Genomic DNA, 24,495 nt, shown 5'->3' on the forward strand with positions numbered 1-24,495 from the left:
TGATATATAGGTGATGACATAATACTGCTATATACAGCCTCTATAATACTGTGATATATAGGTGATGACATAATACTGCCATATACAGCCCATATGATACGATCATATAGTGCTGACAAAATGATGCTTTATATAACCCTCATAATACTTCATTTAAGTGCTTAAATACTACTGCCATATACAGCCCACACAACACCACCATATAATGCTCAGATAATACTCCCATATACAGGCATATAATACTGCTACGCAGTGCCAAAATAATATAGCCATGTACAGTCTACATAATACTGCCAGATAGTACACAAATACTATACAGTATACGATAACACTTCTTTAACGAGCAGACATAATACTGCCATATAGTGCGCAAATACTATACAGTATACAATAACACTTCTTTAACGAGCAGACATAATACTGCCATATTGCCCCACATTGTATAGATATACCCAATTTGGTATTGTCGCCCTATTCCTTGCCCTGTATAAGAAAAGTCACTGAGCTGCTGTCTATGGAAACACGTAGTGGAATGACACTGACTGGCGGTATAACACTCCACCCACCATTGTTCTGCTCACCTCAGTATCTTTTTGGCCATGTCCTCGGAGGTGATGCCGCAGTAAGTCAGATTTTCGTTCCATACGGGGTTCAGCGTGTTCCTCACTATTCGCGTCTTCAGTTTGTTTGCCTGAGAGAAGAATGTCGTGATATTTTATAATACAGCGTAGGGAACGTCCATTATATTGGGGGCACAGGGGTGTAGGGGGGCTGTATAATCAGATTTCCACAATTTATCATTTTTTCTCCCAATAAAGTTTACGGGCAGACCTAACTAAGCAGATGGAGGAGATTAGCATCAATCCAGGCTGACTAATGGAGCTCAGAGTCAGACGGCTGCACTGCAGGTTATTAGATTAGCATCGATCTAGGCCTGACTAATGGAGCTCAGAGTCAGATGGCTGCACTGCAGGTTATTAGATTAGCATCGATCTAGGCCTGACTAATGGAGCTCAGAGTCAGACGGCTGCGCTGCAGGTTATTATATTAGCATTGATCTAGGCCTGACTAATGGAGCTCAGAGTCAGACGGCTGTGTTGCAGGTTATTAGATTAGCATTGATCTAGGCCTGACTAATGGAGCTCAGAGTCAGACGGCTGTGTTGCAGGTTATTAGATTAGCATTGATCTAGGCCTGACTAATGGAGCTCAGAGTCAGATGGCTGCGCTGCAGGTTATTAGATTAGCATCGATCCAGACCTGACTAATGGAGCTCAGAGTCAGATGGCTGCGCTTCAGGTTATTAGATTAGCATCAATCTAGGCCTGACTAATGGAGCTCAGAGTCAGACGGCTGTGCTGCAGGTTATTAGATTAGCATCGATCCAGGCCTGACTAATGGAGCTCAGAGTCAGATGGCTGCGCTTCAGGTTAGTAGATTAGCATCGATCTAGGCCTGACTAATGGAGCTCAGAGTCAGGTGGCTGCGCTGCAGATTATTAGTTTAGCATTGATCTAGGCCTGACTAATGGAGCTCAGAGTCAGACAGCTGCACTGCAGGTTATTAGATTAGCATCGATCTAGGCCCGACTAATGGAGCTCAGAGTCAGATGGCTGCGCTGCAGGTTATTAGATTAGCATCGATCTAGGCCCGACTAATGGAGCTCAGAGTCAGATGGCTGCGCTGCAGGATATTGGATTAGCATCGATCCAGACCTGACTAATGGAGCTCAGAGTCAGATGGCTGCGCTGCAGGATATTGGATTAGCATCAATCTAGGCCTGACTAATGGAGCTCAGAGTCAGATGGCTGCGCTGCAGGATATTGGATTAGCATAGATCCAGACCTGACTAATGGAGCTCAGAGTCAGATGGCTGCGCTACAGGTAAGTAGATTAGATTAGATCCAGGCCTGAGTAGTGGAGCTCAGAGTCAGATGGCTGCGCTGCAGGATATTGGATTAGCATCGATCCAGACCTGAGTGGTGGAGCCTAGAGTCAGACGGTTATTAGGTAAAGTACAGGCTGTAATGGGCGAGCCTAGAGAGACTCATTAACCCAGGCCCAGACTCTGCTGTGGCAGCAGCTCGGAGCGCGGCATTACCAGATCAGCAGTGCCCGCCGGTGATTAGGACAGAATGACCATCTCTGTGTGGAATAAAGGATTAAGAACAACACACAGGGAGTGAGGGCACAGAATGGGCACATATGGTCAGGGCGGGCGGGAAGGACGTGGGCATAATATCAAGTGACCGCAAAAATATCATCAGCATAATACACAGGAAACTGACTACCCAGCTCAACTTGGCACTGCCAGCCTTATCACACTTATATACCCATACAGTGCCATCCTACATAACCTGGCACTGCCAGCCTAATCACATGTATATACCCATACAGTGCCATCCTATATAACCTGGCACTGCCAGCCTTATCACACTTATATACCCATACAGTGCCATCCTACATAACCTGGCACTGCCAGCCTTATCACACTTATATACCCACACAGTGCCATCCTACATAACCTGGTACTGCCAGCCATATCACACTTATATACCCCTAGAGTGCCATCCTACATAACCTGGTACTGCCAGCCTAATCACATGTATATACCCATACAGTGCCATCCTATATAACCTGGCACTGCCAGCCGTATCACACTTATATACCCATACAGTGCCATCCTACATAACCTGGCACTGCCAGCCTAATCACATGTATATACCCATACAGTGCCATCCTATATAACCTGGCACTGCCAGCCTTATCACACTTATATACCCATACAGTGCCATCCTACATAACCTGGCACTGCCAGCCTTATCACACTTATATACCCATACAGTGCCATCCTACATAACCTGGTACTGCCAGCCGTATCACACTTATATACCCATACAGTGCCATCCTACATAACCTGGCACTGCCAGCCTAATCACATGTATATACCCATACAGTGCCATCCTACATTACCTGGCACTGCCAGCCTTATCACACTTATATACCCATACAGTGCCATCCTACATAACCTGGTACTGCCAGCCTAATCACATGTATATACCCATACAGTGCCATCCTATATAACCTGGCACTGCCAGCCTTATCACACTTATATACCCATACAGTGCCATCCTACATTACCTGGCACTGCCAGCCTTATCACACTTATATACCCATACAGTGCCATCCTACATAACCTGGCACTGCCAGCCTTATCACACTTATATACCCATACAGTGCCACCCTACATAACCTGGTACTGCCAGCCTAATCACATGTATATACCCATACAGTGCCATCCTACATAACCTGGCACTGCCAGCCTTATCACACTTACATACCCCTAGAGTGCCATCCTACATAACCTGGCACTGCCAGCCTTATCACACTTATATACCCATACAGTGCCATCCTACATAACCTGGTACTGCCAGCCTTATCACACTTATATACACATACAGTGCCATCCTACGTAACCTGGCACTGCCAGCCTTATCACACTTATATACCCATACAGTGCCACCCTACATAACCTGGCACTACCAGCCTTATCACACTTATATACCCATACAGTGCCATCCTACATTACCTGGCACTGCCAGCCTAATCACATGTATATACCCATACAGTGCCATCCTACATAACCTGGCACTGCCAGCCTAATCACATGTATATACCCATACAGTGCCATCCTACATTACCTGGCACTGCCAGCCTTATCACACTTATATACCCATACAGTGCCATCCTACATAACCTGGTACTGCCAGCCTAATCACATGTATATACCCATACAGTGCCATCCTATTTAACCTGGCACTGCCAGCCTTATCACACGTATATACCCATACAGTGCCATCCTACATAACCTGGCACTGCCAGCCATATCACACTTATATACCCATACAGTGCCATCCCACATAACCTGGCACTGCCAGCCTTATCACACATATATACCCATACAGTGCCATCCTACATAACCTGGTACTGCCAGCCTTATCACACTTTTATACCCATACAGTGCCTCCCTACATAACCTGGTACTGCCAGCCTTATCACACTTATAATCATCCACACAGTGTCGTGCTACATAACATGGCAGTGCCAACCCTATCAGACTTATAGCACCCATACAGTGCCATGCTACTTAACCTGGCAGTACCAACATATGTCCCACTTTTATCACCCATACAGTGCCATCCAACATAACCTATGCAGTGCCAATCTTTTCACACTTATATCACCCAAACAGTGCCATCCAACATAACATAGGAAGTGCCAACCTTATCACACATATATTAACCATAAAGTGTCATCCTACATAACCTGGTAGTGCCAACCTACATCACATGGGCATTGGCAAACTACATAACCTGGGTGATGTCAGCCTACATCTTATGGGCAGTGCCAACCTACATCACATGGACAGTGCCAACCTATACCACATGGGCAGTGCCAACCTACATCACATGGACAGTGCCAACTTATACCACATGGGCAGTGACAACCTACATCACATGGACAGTGCCAACCTATACCACACGGGCAGTGCCAACCTACATCACATGGATAGTGCCAACCTATACCACATGGGCAGTGCCAACCTATATCACCTGGGTGGTATCATGCTACATCACTAGGCAGAGGCAACCCACATAACCTGGGCAGTGCCAACCTACATGACCTGGGCAGTGCCAACCTACATAACCAAGGCAGTGCCAACCTACATAACCTGGGCAGTGTCAACCTACATAACCCGGGCAGTACCAACCTACATAACCAAGGCAGTGCCAACCTACATAACCTGGGCAGTGCCAACCTACATAACCTGGGCAGTGCCAACCTACATAACTTGGGCAGTGACAACCTACATAACTAAGGCAGTGCCAACCTACATAACCTGGGCAGTGCCAACCTACATAACCCGGGCAGTACCAACCTACATAACCAAGGCAGTGCCAACCTACATAACCCGGGCAGTACCAACCTACATAACCAAGGCAGTGCCAACCTACATAACCGGGGCAGTGCCAACCTACATAACCTGGGCAGTGCCAACCTACATAACCTGGGCAGTACCAACCTACATAACCTGGGCAGTGCCAACCTACATAACCTGGGCAGTGCCAACCTACATAACCTGGGCAGTACCAACCTACATAACCTGGGCAGTGCCAACCTACATAACCTAGGCAGTGCTAACCTACACAACCCGGGCAGTACCAACCTACATAACCAAGGCAGTGCCAACCTACATAACCCGGGCAGTACCAACCTACATAACCAAGGCAGTGCCAACCTACATAACCGGGGCAGTGCCAACCTACATAACCTGGGCAGTGCCAACCTACATAACCTGGGCAGTACCAACCTACATAACCTGGGCAGTGCCAACCTACATAACCTGGGCAGTGCCAACCTACATAACCTGGGCAGTGCCAACCTACATAACCTGGGCAGTACCAACCTACATAACCTAGGCAGTGCCAACCTACATAACCTGGGCAGTGCTAACCTACATAACCTGGGCAGTGCCAACCTACATAACCTAGGCAGTGCTAACCTACATAACCTAGGCAGTGCTAATCTGAAGTACGTGGACAGTGCCAATCTACAGGGCATGTAGCATTCTACTTTCTCTAGCCACAGGTGGTGAATTATGGGCAGTGATACAGAGAATAATGGAGGTGGCACCTTGCAGGCCCCGGGCAGTAGGTGGATCTTCACATACGGGTCTGCGAGGCCATTGAAGTCCATCGGTTTGAGTCCCTGAAAAAGAGAAGAGAGAAGGTCAGGGACGTCGGGGGCATCTTTTCCTTTACTCCAATCACAGCCTAAGCTGCACTGACAAACCTGCTGGTTAGCTGTGATCCTCCCTCTCATCTCAATGCTGCCCTCTATGGGTCAGGTGTACTCTGCCGTAGTGCATTGTGGGAAATGTGCTAAGAACACAGTGAAAGGCATTATGGGACAGATAAGGGGTCAGATTGGGGGGGGGGGGGGTGACATTTGGGACTGCAGCTTTGGATGGGACTAGAGCAGAGTACCTTATGATTGTCATGGTGCGGCGGTCTGGCGCAGGCTTAGTGGATTTCATGTGACCGCAGAGATTATAGCAGTGTTTCCCAACCAGGGTGCCTCCAGCTGTTGAGAAAACTACATCTTCCCAGCATGCCCGGACATGCTGGGAGTTGTGGTTTTGCAAAAGCTGGGGGCACCCTGGTTGGGAAACACTGCTCTACAGCTGTACAGAAATGCTGGGAGTTGTAGTTTTGCAACAGCTGGAGGCACCCTAGTTGGGAAACACTGCCTTACGGCTGTCCAGGGATGCTAGGAGTTGTAGTTTTGCAACAGCTGGAGGCACCCTGGATGGGAATCCCTGCCCTACTGCTGTCCAGGAATGCTGGGAGTTGTAGTTTTGCAACAGCTGGAGGCACCCTGGTTGGGAAACACTGCCCTACAGCTGTGCAGGAATGCTGGAAGATGTAGTTTTGCAACAGCTGGAGGCACCCTGGGTGGGAACCACTGCCCTACGGCTGTCCAGGAATGCTGAGAGTTGTAGTTTTGCAACAGCTGGGGGCACCCTGGTTGGGAAACACTGCCCTACAGCTGTCCAGGAATGCTGGGAGTTGTAGTTTTGCAACAGCTGGAGGCACCCTGGATGGGAACCACTGCCCTACGGCTGTCCAGGTATGCTGAGAGTTGTAGTTTTGCAACAGCTGGAGGCACCTTGGTTGGAGAACACTACACCGTCATCTTCCAGTCACATCCCCTCTGCTGAGTGTAATACACCAGAGCCCAGTGCATTGTGGGATGTCAGCTAAGGGTTATGGGCTGTAAGCAGCAGTCACCTGACTTGTGGAGGCAGCTTTGGATGTGACTGGAGAATGAGACGTGATCTGAGGCCGGGCTCTGATTGGCTGAAGGTTTTATCATTTACAATATATTTTCTCTGAACGAAATGATTAAATAAAACTCCGACAGCAAAAGAGTAAATGAGTCATCGAGCGAAACGCCGGGAGACGACAACAGCACGCAACGCCGGAGTAAACAGTGACAAACACACAACCCACGGGCGCCAATAGGGCATCAATGACAGAGCGCAATGTGTAACCACATAACTATACGGAACAGCACATAACTATACCGCACACAGTAACACTACAACAACCAACAACACACAGAAACATAACTACACTGCACACAGTAACACTACAACAACCAGCAACACACAGCACATAAATACACCGCACACAGTATCACTACAACAACCAGCAACACACAGAAAAATAACTACACCGCACACAGTAACACTACAACAACCAGCAACACACAGAAAAATAACTACACCGCACACAGTAACACTACAACAACCAGCAACACACAGCACATAAATACACCGCACACAGTATCACTACAACAACCAGCAACACACAGCACATAAATACACCGCACACAGTAACACTACAACAACCAGCAACACACAGCACATAAATACACCGCACACAGTATCACTACAACAACCAGCAACACACAGCACATAAATACACCGTACACAGTAACACTACAACAACCAGCAACACACAGCACATAAATACACCGCACACAGTATCACTACAACAACCAGCAACACACAGAAAAATAACTACACCGCACACAGTAACACTACAACAACCAGCAACACACAGAAAAATAACTACACCGCACACAGTAACACTACAACAACCAGCAACACACAGAAAAATAACTACACCGCACACAGTAACACTACAACAACCAGCAACACACAGCACATAAATACACCGCACACAGTATCACTACAACAACCAGCAACACACAGCACATAAATACACCGCACACAGTAACACTACAACAACCAGCAACACACAGCACATAAATACACCGCACACAGTATCACTACAACAACCAGCAACACACAGCACATAACGATACCGCACACAGTAACACTACAACAACCAGCAACACACAGAAACATAACTACACTGCACACAGTAACACTACAACAACCAGCAACACACAGAAACATAACTACACTGCACACAGTAACACTACAACAACCAGCAATACACAGCACATAACTACACCACACACAGTAACAATACAACAACCAGCAACATGCAGAAACATAACTACACCGCACACAGTAACACTACAACAACCAGCAACACACAACACATAACTACGCCGCACACAGTAACACTACAACAACCAGCAACACACAGCACATAACTACACTGCACACAGTAACACTACAACAACCAGCAATACACAGCACATAACTACACTGCACACAGTAACACTACAACAACCAGCAACACACAACTACGCCACACACAGTAACACTACAACAACCAGCAACACACAGCACATAACAACACCGCACACAGTAACACAACAACAACCAGCAACACACAGCACATAACTATACCGCACACAGTAACACTACAACAACCAGCAACATACAGCGCATAACTACACCACACACAGTAACACTACAACAACCAGCAACGCACAGCACATAACTACACCGCACACAGTAACACTACAACAACCAGCAACACACATCACATAACTACACCGCACACAGTAACACTACAACAACCAGCAACACACATCACATAACTATACCACACACAGTAACATTACAACAACCAGCAACATACAGCACATAACTACACCGCACACAGTAACACATCAACAACCAGCAACTTACAGCAAATAACTATACCGCACACAGTAACACTACAACAACCAGCAACACACAGAAACATAACTACACCGCACACAGTAACACTACAACAACCAGCAACACACAGCACATAACTACACAGCACATGGTAACACTACAACAACCAGGAACACACAGCACATAACTACACCGCACACAGTAACACTACAACAACCAGCAACACACATCACATAACTACACCGCACACAGTAACACTACAACAACCAGCAACATACAGCACATAACTACACCGCACAAAGTAACACTACAACAACGAGCAACACACAGCACATAACTACACAACACACAGTAACACTACAACAACCAGCAACACGCAGAAGCATAACTATACCGCACACAGTAACACTACAACAACCAGTAACACGCAGAAACATAACTATACCGCACACAGTAACACTACAACAACCAGCAACACACAGCACATAACTACACCGCTCACAGCAACACTACAACAACCAGCAACACACAACACATAACTATACCGCACACAGTAACACTACAACAACCAGCAACACACAGCAAATAACGATACCGCACACAGTAACACTACAACAACCAGCAACACACAGCACATAACTATACCGCACACAGTAACACTAGAACAACCAGCAACACACAGAAACATAATTACACCGCGCACAGTAAAACTACAACAACCAGCAACACACAGCACATAACTACACCGCACACAGTAACACTACAACAACCAGCAATACACAGCACATAACTACACCGCACACAGTAACACTACAACAACCAGCAACACACAGCACATAACTATACCGCACACAGTAACACTACAACAACCAGCAACACACAGAAACATAACTACACCGCACACAGTAACACTACAACAACCAGCAACACACATAAACATAACTACACCGCACACAGTAACACTACAACAACAATCAACACACAGCACATAACTATACCGCACACAGTAACACTACAACAACCAGCAACACACAGCGCATAACTATACCGTACACAGTAACACTACAACAACCAGCAACACGCAGAAGCATAACTATACCACACACAGTAACACTACAACAACCAGTAACACGCAGAAACATAACTATACCGCACACAGTAACACTACAACAACCAGCAACACACAGCACATAACTACACTGCACACAGTAACAATACAACAACCAGCAACACACAACACATAACTATACCGCACACAGTAACACTACAACAACCAGTAACACACAGCGCATAACTATACCGCACACAGTAACACTACAACAACCAGCAACACACAGCACATAACTACACTGCACACAGTAACAATACAACAACCAGCAACACACAACACATAACTATACCGCACACAGTAACACTACAACAACCAGCAACATACATCACATATACCGCACACAGTAACACTGCAACAACCAGCAACACACAGCACATAACTACACCGCACACAGCAACACTACAACAACCAGCAACACACAGCACATAACTACACTGCACACAGTAACACTACAACAACCAGCAACACACAGGACATAACTATACCGCACACAGTAACACTACAACAACCAGCAACACACAGCGCATAACTCTACCGCACACAGTAACACTACAACAACCAGCAACACACAGAAACATAACTACACCGCACACAGTAACACTACAACAACCAGCAACACACCGCACATAACTATACCGCACACAGTAACACTACAACAACCAGCAACACACCGCACATAACTATACCGCACACACTAGCACAACACATGGGATAACAATAATTTTTACTGCTTTACAATCAATGGAGAATAAACAAGAACCGTCCATCATAACCTGAAGAAATGAGGCCTCAGGGTAATACCCAAAATGTCACCCCCCCCCTACTGAGACAGGGGACCGGGGCCCCTACACTGCATGACATCCTGCAGATCCAACAGAACTCCAGGGGTAATACCTATGGGGCATGATAATGATGATGATGACTGTAGTGATGATGATGATGATGACTGTAGTGATGATGATGATGATGATGACTGTAGTGATGATGATGATGATGACTGTAGTGATGATGATGATGATGACTGTAGTGATGATGATGATGATGATGACTGTAGTGATGATGATGATGACTGTAGTGATGTTGATGATGACTGAAGTGATGATGATGATGACTATAGTGATGATGATGATGACTGTAGTCATGATGATGACTGTAGTGATGATGATGATGATGATGATGAAGATGACTGTAGTGATGATGATGATGACTGTAGTGATGATGATGATGACTGTACTGATGATGATAGTGATGATGATGATGACTGTAGTGATGATGATGATGACTTTAGTGATGATGATGATGATGACTGTAGTGATGATGATGACTGTAGTGATGATGATGATGACTGAAGTGATGATGATGATGACTATAGTGATGATGATGACTGTAGTGATGATGATGATGACTGTAGTGATGATGATGACTGTAGTGATGATGATGATGAAGATGACTGTAGTGATGATGATGATGACTGTAGTGATGATGATGATGATGATCATAGTGATGATGATGATGACTGTAGTGATGATGATGATGGTGATGATGATGACTGTAGTGATGATGATGACGATCGTGAGGATGATGATGACTGTAGTGATGATGATGATGATAGTGATGACGATGATGACTGTAGTGATGATGATGATGATGATAGTGATGACGATGATGACTGTAGTGAAGATGGTAGTGATGATGATGATGATGATGATGATGATCGTGATGATGATGATGACTGTAGTGATGATGATGACTGTAGTGATGATGATGATGACTGTAGTGATGATGATGATGATAGTGATGACAATGATGACTGTAGTGATTTTGATGATGATGACTGTAGTGATGATGATGATGATGACTGTAGTGATGATGATGATGATAGTGATGACAATGATGACTGTAGTGATTTTGATGATGATGATGATGACTGTAGTGATGATGATGATGATGACTGTGGTGATGATGATGATGATAGTGATGACGATGATGACTGTAGTGATGATGGTAGTGATGATGATGACTGTAGTGATGATTATGATGATGATGATGACTGTAGTGATGATGGTAGTGATGATGATGATGATGATGACTGTAGTGATGATGATGATGGTGATGACTGTAGTGATGATAATGATGATGACTGTAGTGATAATGATGATGATAGTGATAACGATGATGACTGTAGTGATGATGATGATGATGACTGTAGTGATGATAATGATGATGATGATGACTGTAGTGATGATGATGATGATGACTGTAGTGATGATGATGATGACTGTAGTGATGATAATGATGATGATGATGACTGTACTGATGATGATAGTGATGATGATGATGACTGTAGTGATGATGATGATGACTGTAGTGATGATGATCGTGATGATGACTGTAGTGATGATGATCGTGATGATGATGATGACTGTAGTGATGATGATGACAATCGTGATGATGATGATGACTGTAGTGATGATGATGATGATGATGACTGTAGTGATGATGATGATGATGATGATGACTGTAGTGATGATGATGACAATCGTGATGATGATGATGACTGTAGTGATGATGATGATGATGATGACTGTAGTGATGATGATGATGACTGTAGTGATGATGATGATGACTGTAGTGATGATGATGACTGTAGTGATGATGACTGTAGTGATGATGGTAGTGATGATGATGATGATGACGGTAGTGATGATGATGATGATGACTGTAGTGATGATGATGATGACTGTAGTGATGATGATGATGACTGTAGTGATGATGATGATGATGACTGTAGTGATGATGATGATGACTGTAGTGATGATGATGATGACAATCGTGATGATGATGATGACTGTAGTGATGATGATGATGATGACTGTAGTGATGATGACTGTAGTGATGATGGTAGTGATGATGATGATGATGACGGTAGTGATGATGATGATGATGACTGTAGTGATGATGGTAGTGATGATGATGATGATGACTGTAGTGATGATGGTAGTGATGATGATGATGATGACTGTAGTGATGATGGTAGTGATGATGATGATGATGACTGTAGTGATGATGGTAGTGATGATGATGATGATGACGGTAGTGATGATGATGATGATCGTGATGATGACGATGATGGATATATGAATAGAATCCTAATACATTGTGTGTCTCCTGCTATTGGCGCCATCACAGATCACATGACAATAATAAATCTGATTGATGGGACCGTGAACCTCCGGAGCTGTCATCACACATCTGCTCCCAGCCCGCCAGACACAGTCCTGTTACCGCAGGAGCCAAAGGTTCTACGTTTAATAGGGCATGCTGGGAGTTGTAGTTTTCTCAGTAGGTCAGTAGCTCAGAGGCCGTCTGTGCATGCTGGGTGTAGTAGTTCCGCAACATCAGTTTAGAGACCACTGTAAACCTACAGTGATTGCAAAACTACAACTCCCAGCATGCCCGGACAGCCAACGGCTGTCCGGGCATGCTGGGAGTTGTAGTCTTGCAACATGAGTAGAGTCTGCAGCTCTATAGCGGGGGGTGGGGGTGACCTGCGCGTTTCGCCTCCTCCGTCCTCCTCTATAAATTGAATTCCGCCGTTTGCAGGATGGATGATTGTTAATCTGGCGCTCTGTGCCGCCTCGGGACAAATCGCCTGTCATGGCGCATCCCGGCCGATCAATACCAGCGGCCATGGAGACGACCGCCGCCGCGACACAGAGCGGAACGTTTCCTCCGCTGTTACAGGGGTCATACACGCCGGCGCCGGCCGCACATTGTTCTTAATTACTACAACTGGAATATATACAGTATACGTGATACAGCTGTATCTAAGCCTGTCATGTGCCATATGGTCTGCTGAGCTGATGTATCTAAGCCTCTCATGTGTGATACTGTCTGCTGAGGTTCTGTATTTAACGCTATCACACGTGATGCCGTGTGTCAATCCAAGTATCTAAGCCTATCATGTGTGATACAGTCTGCTGAGTCGGTGTATCTAAGCCTCTCACATGTGATATGGTCTGATGTATCAAATCCATGTGTGATACTGTCTGACGAGCTCCTGTATCTAATTCTCTCCCACGTGATGCCGTGTGTCAAGCCATGTATCTAAGCCTATCATGTGAGATACTGTTTGCTGACCAGCTGTGTCTAAGCCTGTAACATGTGACATGGTCTGATGTATCTAATCCTATCACGTGAGATACTGTTTGCTCACCCGCTATATCTAAACCTCTCACATGTAATATGGTCTGACGTATCTAATCCTATCATGTGAGATACTGTTTGCTCACCCGCTGTATCTAAGCCTCTCACGTGAGATGTGGTCTGATGTATCTAATCCTATCATGTGTGATACTATCTGACGAGCTTCTGTATCTAGTTCTGTCATATGTGATGCCATGTTTTGAGCCATGTATCTAAGCCTATCATGTGAGATACTGTTTGCTGACCCGCTGTATCTAAGCCTCTCATGTGTGATATGGTCTGATGTATCTAATCCTATCATGTGTGATACTGTCTGACGAGCTTCTGTATGTAATTCTGTCACACGTGATGCCGTGTGTTGAGCTACGTATCTAAGCCTATTATGTGAGAAACTGTCTGCTGAGCTGCTGTATCTAAGCTTTTTTATGTATCATACTGTTTGCTGGGCTGTGTATGTAAGCCTGTCTTTTGAGTCACTGTATCTTATCTTATCATGCGCTATTGTGTCTGCTGAGCTGCTGTATCTAATCTTATCATGTGTGATACTATTTGCTTAGCTGCTGTATCTAATCTTATCATGTGTGATACTATTTGCTTAGCTGCTGTATCTAATCTTATCATGTGTGATACTATTTGCTGAGCTGCTGTATCTAATCTTATCATGTGTGATACTATTTGCTTAGCTGCTGTATCTAATCTTATCTTGTGTGATACTATTTGCTGAGCTGCTGTATCTAATCTTATCATGTGTGATACTATTTGCTGAGATGCTGTTTCTAAAATGTGATACCGTCTACTAAATCTATTCTTAAAATGTGTGTAATTCTGTGCGGTACTGTTCACTGATCTTTGTATCTAAGTTTGTCATGTGTTCTGTCTGCTGATCTAATTCTATGATGCGATGCCAAGTGCTGAGTCAGGGTATCTAAGCATTTCATGTGTGAAAATGTCTGATGAGTTGCTGTATCTAAGCCTTTCATGCGATACAGTCTGTTGAGCTGTTGTATCTAAGCCTCTCATGTGTGATACTGTGTGCTGAACTGCTGTATCTAAGCCTCTCATGTGTGATACTGTGTGCTGAACTGCTGTATCTAAGCCTTTCATGTGTGATACTGTGTGCTGAACTGCTGTATCTAAGCCTCTCATGTGTGATACTGTGTGCTGAACTGCTGTATCTAAGCCTTTCATGTGTTATACTGTCTGTTGAGTTTGTGTATCTAAGCCTCTCATGTATCTAATCCTATCATGGTATACTGTCTGTTGAGTTGCTGTATCTAAACCATGTGTGATACTGTTGGCTGAGTGATTGTATCTAAGCCTCTGAAGTGATCGTGTGGCACAGGGCCCCTCCCCCATGATGAGCGTTGTTCTCAGTGCTGCCATGTCCCCGCTCCTCCGCCGCCCCTGGGTGATAATTATAACAGATGATATAAATGTCTGACAGGCGGAGCAGCAGAGGGTCGCAGTGACAGGTGTCAGCAGAGGAGCGGAGTCGTCTCATTAGCAGGACCCACCCCCCCCCCCCCCGCCGCTCCCCTCCATCCCCCCCCCCCCCGCTCCCCTCCCCCCCTCCTCACCTTTGCTCTCAGGATCTCGCACTGTAAGATACATTTCTCCTGGTCATAAAATAATTCAAACTCCAGAGTAGGTCGCAGTGACAGGTGTCAGCAGAGCGGAGAGTCTCTAGCAGGACCCGAGCACTCAGAGACCCCCGAGCTGCACATAAAGAGGACCCCCGACCACACATAAAGAGGACCCCCGCACTGCACATAAAGAGGACCCCGACTGCTACAGAGAGCGCCCGACCACGACATAAAGAGGACCCCCGACTGCACATAAAGAGGACCCCCGACCACACATAAAGAGGACCCCCGACTGCACATAAAGAGGACCCCCGACTGCACATAAAGAGGACCCCCGACCGCAAATAAAGAGGACCCCCGACCGCACATAAAGAGGACCCCCGACCGCACATAAAGAGGACCCCCGACTGCACATAAAGAGGACCCCCGACCTCACATAAAGAGGACCCCCGACTGCACATAAAGAGGACCCCCGACCTCACATAAAGAGGACCCCCGACTGCACATAAAGAGGACCCCCGACCTCACATAAAAAGGACCCCCGACCACACATAAAGAGGACCCCCTACCTCACATAAAGAGGACCCCCGACCATACATAAAGAGGACCCTCGACCTCACATAAAGAGGACTCCCGATCACACATAAAGAGGACCCCCGACCACACATAAAGAGGACCCCCGACCACACATAAAGAGGACCCCCGACCTCACATAAAGAGGACCCCCGACCACACATAAAGAGGACCCCCGACCACACATAAAGAGGACCCCCGACCACACATAAAGAGGACCCCCGACCTTTATGTGTGGTCGACCACACATAAAGAGGACCCCAGACCACAAATAAAGAGGACCCCAACCTCACATAAAGAGGACCCCCGACCTCACATAAAGAGGACCCCAACCTCACATAAAGAGGACCCCCGACCTCACATAAAGAGGACTCCCGATCACACATAAAGAGGACCCCCGACCACACATAAAGAGGACCCCCGACCACACATAAAGAGGAACCCCGACCACACATAAAGAGGACCCCCGACCTCACATAAAGAGGACCCCCGACCACACATAAAGAGGACCCCCGACCACACATAAAGAGGACCCCCGACCACACATAAAGAGGACCCCCGACCACACATAAAGAGGACCCCCCACCTCACATAAAGAGGACCCCCGACCTCACATAAAGAGGACCCCTGACCACACATAAAGAGGACCCCCGACCTCACATAAAGAGGACCCCCGACCACACATAAAGAGGTCCCCCGACTGCGCATAAAGATGACCCCCGACCCCACACATAAAGAGGACCCCCGACCCCACATAAAGAAGACCCCCGACCACACATAAAGAGGACCCCCGACCACACACATAAAGAGGACACCCGACCACACATAAAGAGGACCCCCGAACACACATAAAGAGGACCCCCGACCTCACACATAAAGAGGACCCCCGACCTCACACATAAAGAGGACCCCAGACCACACATAAAGAGGACCCCCAACCACACATAAAGAGGACCCCCGACCTCACATAAAGAGGACTCCCAACCACACATAAAGAGGACCCCTGACCACGCATAAAGAGGACCCCTGACCACACATAAAGAGGACCCCCGACCTCACATAAGGAGGACCCCTGACCACACATAAAGAGGACCTCAGACCTCACATAAAGAGGACCCCCGACCACACACATAAAGAGGACACCCGACCACACATAAAGAGGACCCCCGAACACACATAAAGAGGACCCCCGACCTCACACATAAAGAGGACCCCCGACCTCACACATAAAGAGGACCCCAGACCACACATAAAGAGGACCCCCAACCACACATAAAGAGGACCCCCGACCTCACATAAAGAGGACTCCCAACCACACATAAAGAGGACCCCTGACCACGCATAAAGAGGACCCCTGACCACACATAAAGAGGACCCCCGACCTCACATAAGGAGGACCCCTGACCACACATAAAGAGGACCCCCGACCTCGCATAAGGAGGACCCCCGACCTCAAACATAAAGAGGACCTCCGACCTCACACATAAAGAGGACCCCCGACCTCACACATAAAGAGGACCCCCGACCTCACACATAAAGAGGACCCCCGACCTCACATAAAGAGGACCCCGACCACACATAAAGAGGACCCCCGACCTCACATAAAAAGGACCCCCGACCACAACATCAAGAGGACCCCCGATCCCACATAAAGAGGACCCCCGACCACAACCATCAAGAGGACCCCCAACCCCACATAAAGAGGACCCCTGACCACACATAAAAAGGACCCCCGACCACACATAAAGAGGACCCCCGACCACACATAAAGAGGACTCCAGACCACACATAAAGAGGACCCCCAACAAAACATAAAGAGGACCCCCGACCACACATAAAGAGGACCCCCAACCACACATAAAGAGGACCCCCGACATCACATAAAGAGGATGCCCGACCACACATAAAGAGGACCCCCGACCACACATAAAGAGGACCCACGACCACACATAAAGAGGACCCCCGACCACACATAAAGAGGACCCCCAACCTCACATAAAGAGGACCCCCGACCTCACATAAAGAGGACCCCTGACCACACATAAAGATGACCCACGACCTCACATAAAGAGGACCCCCGACCTCACATAAAGAGGACCCCCGACCTCACATAAAGAGGACCCCTGACCACACATAAAGAGGACCCCCGACCTCACATAAAGAGGACCCCTGACCACACATAAAGAGGACCCCCGACCCCACACATAAAGAGGACCCCCGACCTCACATAAGGAGGACCCCTGACCTCAAACATAAAGAGGACCCCCGACCTCACATAAAGAGGACCCCTGACCACACATAAAGAGGACCCCCGACCCCACACATAAAGAGGACCCCCGACCTCACATAAGGAGGACCCCCGACCTCAAACATAAAGAGGACCCCCGACCTCACACATAAAGAGGACCCCCGACCTCACACATCAAGAGGACCCCCGACCTCACATAAAGAGGACCCCGACCACACATAAAGAGGACCCCCGACCTCACATAAAGAGGACCCCCGACCACAACATCAAGAGGACCCCCGATCCCACATAAAGAGGACCCCCGACCACAACCATCAAGAGGACCCCCAACCCCACATAAAGAGGACTCCTGACCACACATAAAGAGGACCCCCAACCACGCATAAAGAGGACCCCCGACCACACATAAAGAGGACCCCCGAACACACATGAAGAGGACCCCCGACCACACATGAAGAGGACCCCCCGACCACACATAAAGAGGACCCCCGACCTCACATAAAGAGGATCCCCGACCACACATAAAGAGGACCCCTGACCACACATAAAGAGGATCCCCGACCTCACATAAAGAGGAACCCCTGACCTCACACATAAAGAGGACCCCTAACCTCACATAAGGAGGACCCCCAACCCCACATAAAGAGGACCCCCAACCTCACATAAAGAGGACCCCCGACCACACATAAAGAGGACCCCCGACCACACATAAAGAGAACCCCCGACCACAACATCAAGAGGACCCCCGATCCCACATAACGAGGACCACCGACCACAACCATCAAGAGGACCCCCAATCCCACATAAAGAGGACCCCCGACCACACATAAAGAGGACCCCCGACCTCACATAAAGAGGACCCCCAACCTCACACATAAAGAGGACCCCCAACCTCACATAAAGAGGACCCCCGACCTCACACATAAAGAGGACCCCCGACCTCACATAAAGAGGACCCCAACCACACATAAAGAGGACCCCCGACCACACATAAAGAGGACCCCCGACCTCACATAAAGAGGACCCCCGACCACACATAAAGAGGACCCTGATCACACACATAAAGAGGACCCCCCACATCACACAAAAAGAGGACCTCCGACCCCACACATAAACATGTGAGGTCGGGGGTCCTCTTTATGTGTAGGGTCGGGGGTCCTCTTTATGTGAGGTCGGGGGTCCTCTTCATGTGTGTGGTCGGGGGTCCTCTTTATGTGGGATCGGGGGTCCTCTTTATGTGAGGTCGGGGGTCCTCTTTATGTGTGGTCGGGGTCCTCTTTATGTGTGGTCGGGGGTCCTCTTTATGTGAGGTCGAGGGTCCTCTTTATGTGTTGTCGGGGGTCCTCTTTATGTGTGGGGTTGAGGGTCCTCTTTATGTGTGGTCGGGGGTCCTCTTTATGTGAGGTTGGGGGTCCTCTTTATGTGTGGGGTTGTGGGTCCTCTTTATGTGTGGGGTTGTGGGTCCTCTTTATGTGTGGTCGGGGGTCCTCTTTATGTGGGGTCGGGGATCCTCTTTATGTGAGGTCGGGGGTCCCCTTTATGTGAGGTCGGGGGTCCTCTTTATGTGTGGTTGGGGTCTTCTTTATGTGTGGTCGGGGGTCCTCTTTATGTGTGGGGTTGGGGGTCCGACATCACTCATAAAGAGGACCCCCAACCCCACACTTAAAGAGGACCCCCGACCCCATAGATAAAGAGGACCCCCAACCACACATAAAGAGGACCCCCCATATCACACATAAAGAGGACCCCCGACCCTACAGATAAAGAGGACCCCCAACCACACACATAAAGAGGATCCCCCACATCACACATAAAGAGGACCCCCGACCACACACATAAAGAGGACCCCCAACCCCACACATAAAGAGGACCTCCGACATCACACATAAAGTGGACCCCCGACCACACATAAAGAGGACCCCCGACCTCACACATAAAGAGAACCCCCGACATCACACATAAAGAGGACCCCTCCAACATCACACATAAAGAGGACCCTCAACCCCACTCATAAAGAGGACCCCCGACCCCACACATAAAGAGGACCCCCGACCACACATAAAGAGGACCCCCAACATCACACATAAAGAGGACCCCCCTGACCCCACACATAAAGAGGACCCCCAACATCACACATAAAGAGGACCTCTGACCCCACACATAAAGAGGACCCCCCAACATCACACATAAAGAGGACCCCCGACCCCACACATAAAGAGGACCCCTGACCCCACACATAAAGAGGACCCGCAACCCCACACTTAAAGAGGACCCCCGACCCCACAGATAAAGAGGACCCTCAACCACACACATAAAGAGGACCCCCGACCTCACACATAAAGAGGATCCCCGACCCCACAGATAAAGAGGACCCCCAACCACACACATAAAGAGGACCCCCCACATCACACATAAAGAGGACCCCCGACCCCACAGATAAAGAGGACCCCCAACCACACACATAAAGAGGACCCCCCACATCACACATAAAGAGGACCCCCGACCACACACATAAAGAGGACCCCCAACCCCACACATAAAGAGGACCTCCGACATCACACATAAAGTGGACCCCCGACCACACATAAAGAGGACCCCCGACATCACACATAAAGAGGACCCCTCCAACATCACACATAAAGAGGACCCTCGACCCCACTCATAAAGAGGACCCCCGACCCCACACATAAAGAGGACCCCCGACCACACATAAAGAGGACCCCCAACATCACACATAAAGAGGACCCCCCTGACCCCACACATAAAGAGGACCCCCAACATCACACATAAAGAGGACCTCTGACCCCACACATAAAGAGGACCCCCAACATCACACATAAAGAGGACCCCCGACCCCACACATAAAAGGACCCCTGACCCCACACATAAAGAGGACCCGCGACCCCACACATAAAGAGGACCCCCGACATCACACATAAGGAGGACCCCCGACATCACACATAAAGAGGACCCCCGACATCAATAGACCCACCCCCCTTGGTACAGGTTTGGTACGTACTGCCCCCCCCCCCCCACGATACAGGTTTGGTACGTACTGCCCCCCATGGTACTGGTTTGGTACGTACTGCCCCCCACGGTGAAGGTTTGGTACGTACTGCCCCCCCCCACAGTACAGCTTTGGTATGTACTGCCCCCCCATGGTACTGGTTTGGTACGTACTGCCCCCCCTACGGTACAGGTTTGGTACGTACTGCTCCCCCCTATGGTACAGGTTTGGTACGTACTGCCCCCCCCCCACGGTACAGGATTGGTACGTACTGCTCCCCCCTATGGTACAGGTTTGGTACGTACTGCCCCCCCCCCACGGTACAGGATTGGTACGTACTGCCCCCCCCCTATGGTACAGGCTAGGTACGTACTGCCCCCCACGGTACAGGTTTGGTATGTACTCTCCCCCCCTACGGTACTGGTTTGGTACGTACTGCCCCCCCTACAAATACTGGTTTGGTACGTACTGCCCCCCCCCTATGGTACAGGCTTGGTACGTACTGCCCCCCCCCCCCCCCCCCGGTACAGGTTTGGTATGTACTCTCCCCCCCTACGGTACTGGTTTGGTACGTACTGCCCCCCCTATGGTACAGGTTTGGTACGTACTGCTCCCCCCTATGGTACAGGCTTGGTACGTACTGCCCCTCCCCCCCTATGGTACAGGCTTGGTACGTACTGCCCCCCCTCCCTATGGTACAGGTTTGGTACGTACTGTCCCGCCCCCCCCTATGGTACAGGCTTGGTACGTACTGCCCCCCCCCTACGGTACAGGTTTGGTACGTACTGCCCCCTCTCCCTACGGTACAGGTTTGGTATGTACTGCCCCCCCCCCCCTACGGTACAGGTTTGGTACGTACTGCCCCCCCCATGGCACAGGTTTGGTACGTACTGCCCCCCCCCATGGTACAGGTTTGGTACGTACTGCCCCCCCCATGGCACAGGTTTGGTACGTACTGCCCCCCCCCCCCTACGGTACAGGTTTGGTACGTACTGCCCCCCCTCCCAACGGCACAGGTTTGGTACGTACTGCCCCCCCCCCCCATGACACAGGTTTGGTACGTACTGCCCCCCCCCCTATGGTACAGGTTTGGTACGTACTGCCCCCCCTCCCTACGGTACAGGTTTGGTACGTACTGCCCCCCCCTACGGTACAGGTTTGGTACGTACTGCCCCCCCATGGCACAGGTTTGGTACGTACTGCCCCCCCCCCATGGCACAGGTTTGGTACGTACTGCCCCCCCATGGCACAGGCTTGGTACGTACTGCCCCCCCTCCCTACGGTACAGGCTTGGTACGTACTACCCCCCCTCCCTACGGTACAGGTTTGGTACGTACTGCCCCCCCTCCCTACGGTACAGGTTTGGTACGTACTGCCCCCCCTCCCTACGGTACAGGTTTGGTACGTACTGCCCCCCCTCCCTACGGTACAGGTTTGGTACGTACTGCCCCCCTCCCAACGGTACAGGTTTGGTACGTACTGCCCCCCCCCCCCATGACACAGGTTTGGTACGTACTGCCACCCTCCATGGTACAGGTTTGGTACGTACTGTCCCCCCCCCCCATGGTACAGGTTTGGTACGTACTGCCCCCCCCCATGACACAGGTTTGGTACGTACTGCCCCCCCCCCATGACACAGGTTTGGTACGTACTGCCCCCCCCCCCCCATGGCACAGGTTTGGTACGTACTGCCCCCCCATGGCACAGGCTTGGTACGTACTGCCCCCCCTCCCTACGGTACAGGCTTGGTACGTACTGCCCCCCCTCCCAACGGTACAGGTTTGGTACGTACTGCCCCCCTTCCAACGGTACAGGTTTGGTACGTACTGCCCCCCCTCCCTACGGTACAGGTTTGGTACGTACTGCCCCCCTCCCAACGGTACAGGTTTGGTACGTACTGCCCCCCCTCCCAACGGTACAGGTTTGGTACGTACTGCCCCCCCCATGACACAGGTTTGGTACGTACTGCCACCCTCCATGGTACAGGTTTGGTACGTACTGTCCCACCCCCCCCATGGTACAGGTTTGGTACGTACTGCCCCCCCCCCCATGACACAGGTTTGGTACGTACTGCCCCCCCCCCCATGACACAGGTTTGGTACGTACTGCCCCCCCCCCATGACACAGGTTTGGTACGTACTGCCCCCCCCCCCATGACACAGGTTTGGTACGTACTGCCCCCCCCCCCATGACACAGGTTTGGTACGTACTGCCCCCCCCCCCATGACACAGGTTTGGTACGTACTGCCCCCCGTATGGTACTGGTTTGGTACGTACTGCCGTCATCAGAGTCATAGTCGTCCAGGTCGTCGGTGTTGTCCACTTGTTCGGCTGCTTGGTGCGGTATGTCCAGGGGGGAGAGGTTGTGGCGCTGCCCGGTGGGTGAGGGCGCCCCCTCTGGCCATGGGGTAAATCTGGGGAAGTAGTCGGAGATTTGCTGGATGGGTCGGATGGGTCCGGGGCAAACGTTTATGGCCATGTGCTCCTGGATACTGATGGGAACCTTATCTCCTCTCCGTACCGTCATCAGCGTGTCTGCGGGCGACAGAGGGCGACACCAGGTGACCACCACGTGATACACACCAGCTTAGATACACATAGCTTAAATATATATAACCTTAGATACACATGAGCTTAGATACACTCATAAGCTTAGATACACACATAAAGTTAGATTCATACGAGCTTAGATACACACATAAGCTTAGCTACACACACCAGTTTGGATACACACATGAGCATAGATAATCACACAAGCATAGATACATACATGAGCTTAGATATACACGAGATTAGGTACAAACATAAGCTTAGATACACAGATGAGCTCAAATATACACATACGTTTAGATACAAGGTAAATGAGCTTAGATATACACACCAACTTAAATAAGCGCATGAGATTATATATATATACACATATGTTTAGTTATGTACATGAGGTACACGCACCAGCTTAGATACATACTTGAGGTTAAATACAATCATGAGCTTAGATACACACATAAGCCTGGATACATAAAAGCTTTAATGCACATGTAGGCTTAGACACACACACCAA

General features: G+C 48.9%; 1 protein-coding gene across 1 annotated transcript in view; it reads right to left on the reverse strand.

Moving 5' to 3' along the window:
* The window catches only part of DOC2A (double C2 domain alpha), a 75,188-nt gene that overhangs the window by 44,754 nt on the left and 5,939 nt on the right, over positions 1–24,495 (reverse strand). Inside the window, exons 3-6 of the mRNA XM_056534546.1 lie at positions 23,712–23,969; positions 15,601–15,680; positions 5,694–5,768; positions 582–691 (exon numbers count right to left, since the gene is read on the reverse strand). Of these exons, the coding sequence (XP_056390521.1) occupies positions 582–691; positions 5,694–5,768; positions 15,601–15,680; positions 23,712–23,969 (523 nt within the window). The remainder of the gene's footprint in view (positions 1–581; positions 692–5,693; positions 5,769–15,600; positions 15,681–23,711; positions 23,970–24,495) is intronic.

This window comes from Hyla sarda, chromosome 8 (assembly GCF_029499605.1).
Source record: "Hyla sarda isolate aHylSar1 chromosome 8, aHylSar1.hap1, whole genome shotgun sequence".
In the NCBI taxonomy this organism is placed as follows: domain Eukaryota; kingdom Metazoa; phylum Chordata; class Amphibia; order Anura; family Hylidae; genus Hyla; species Hyla sarda.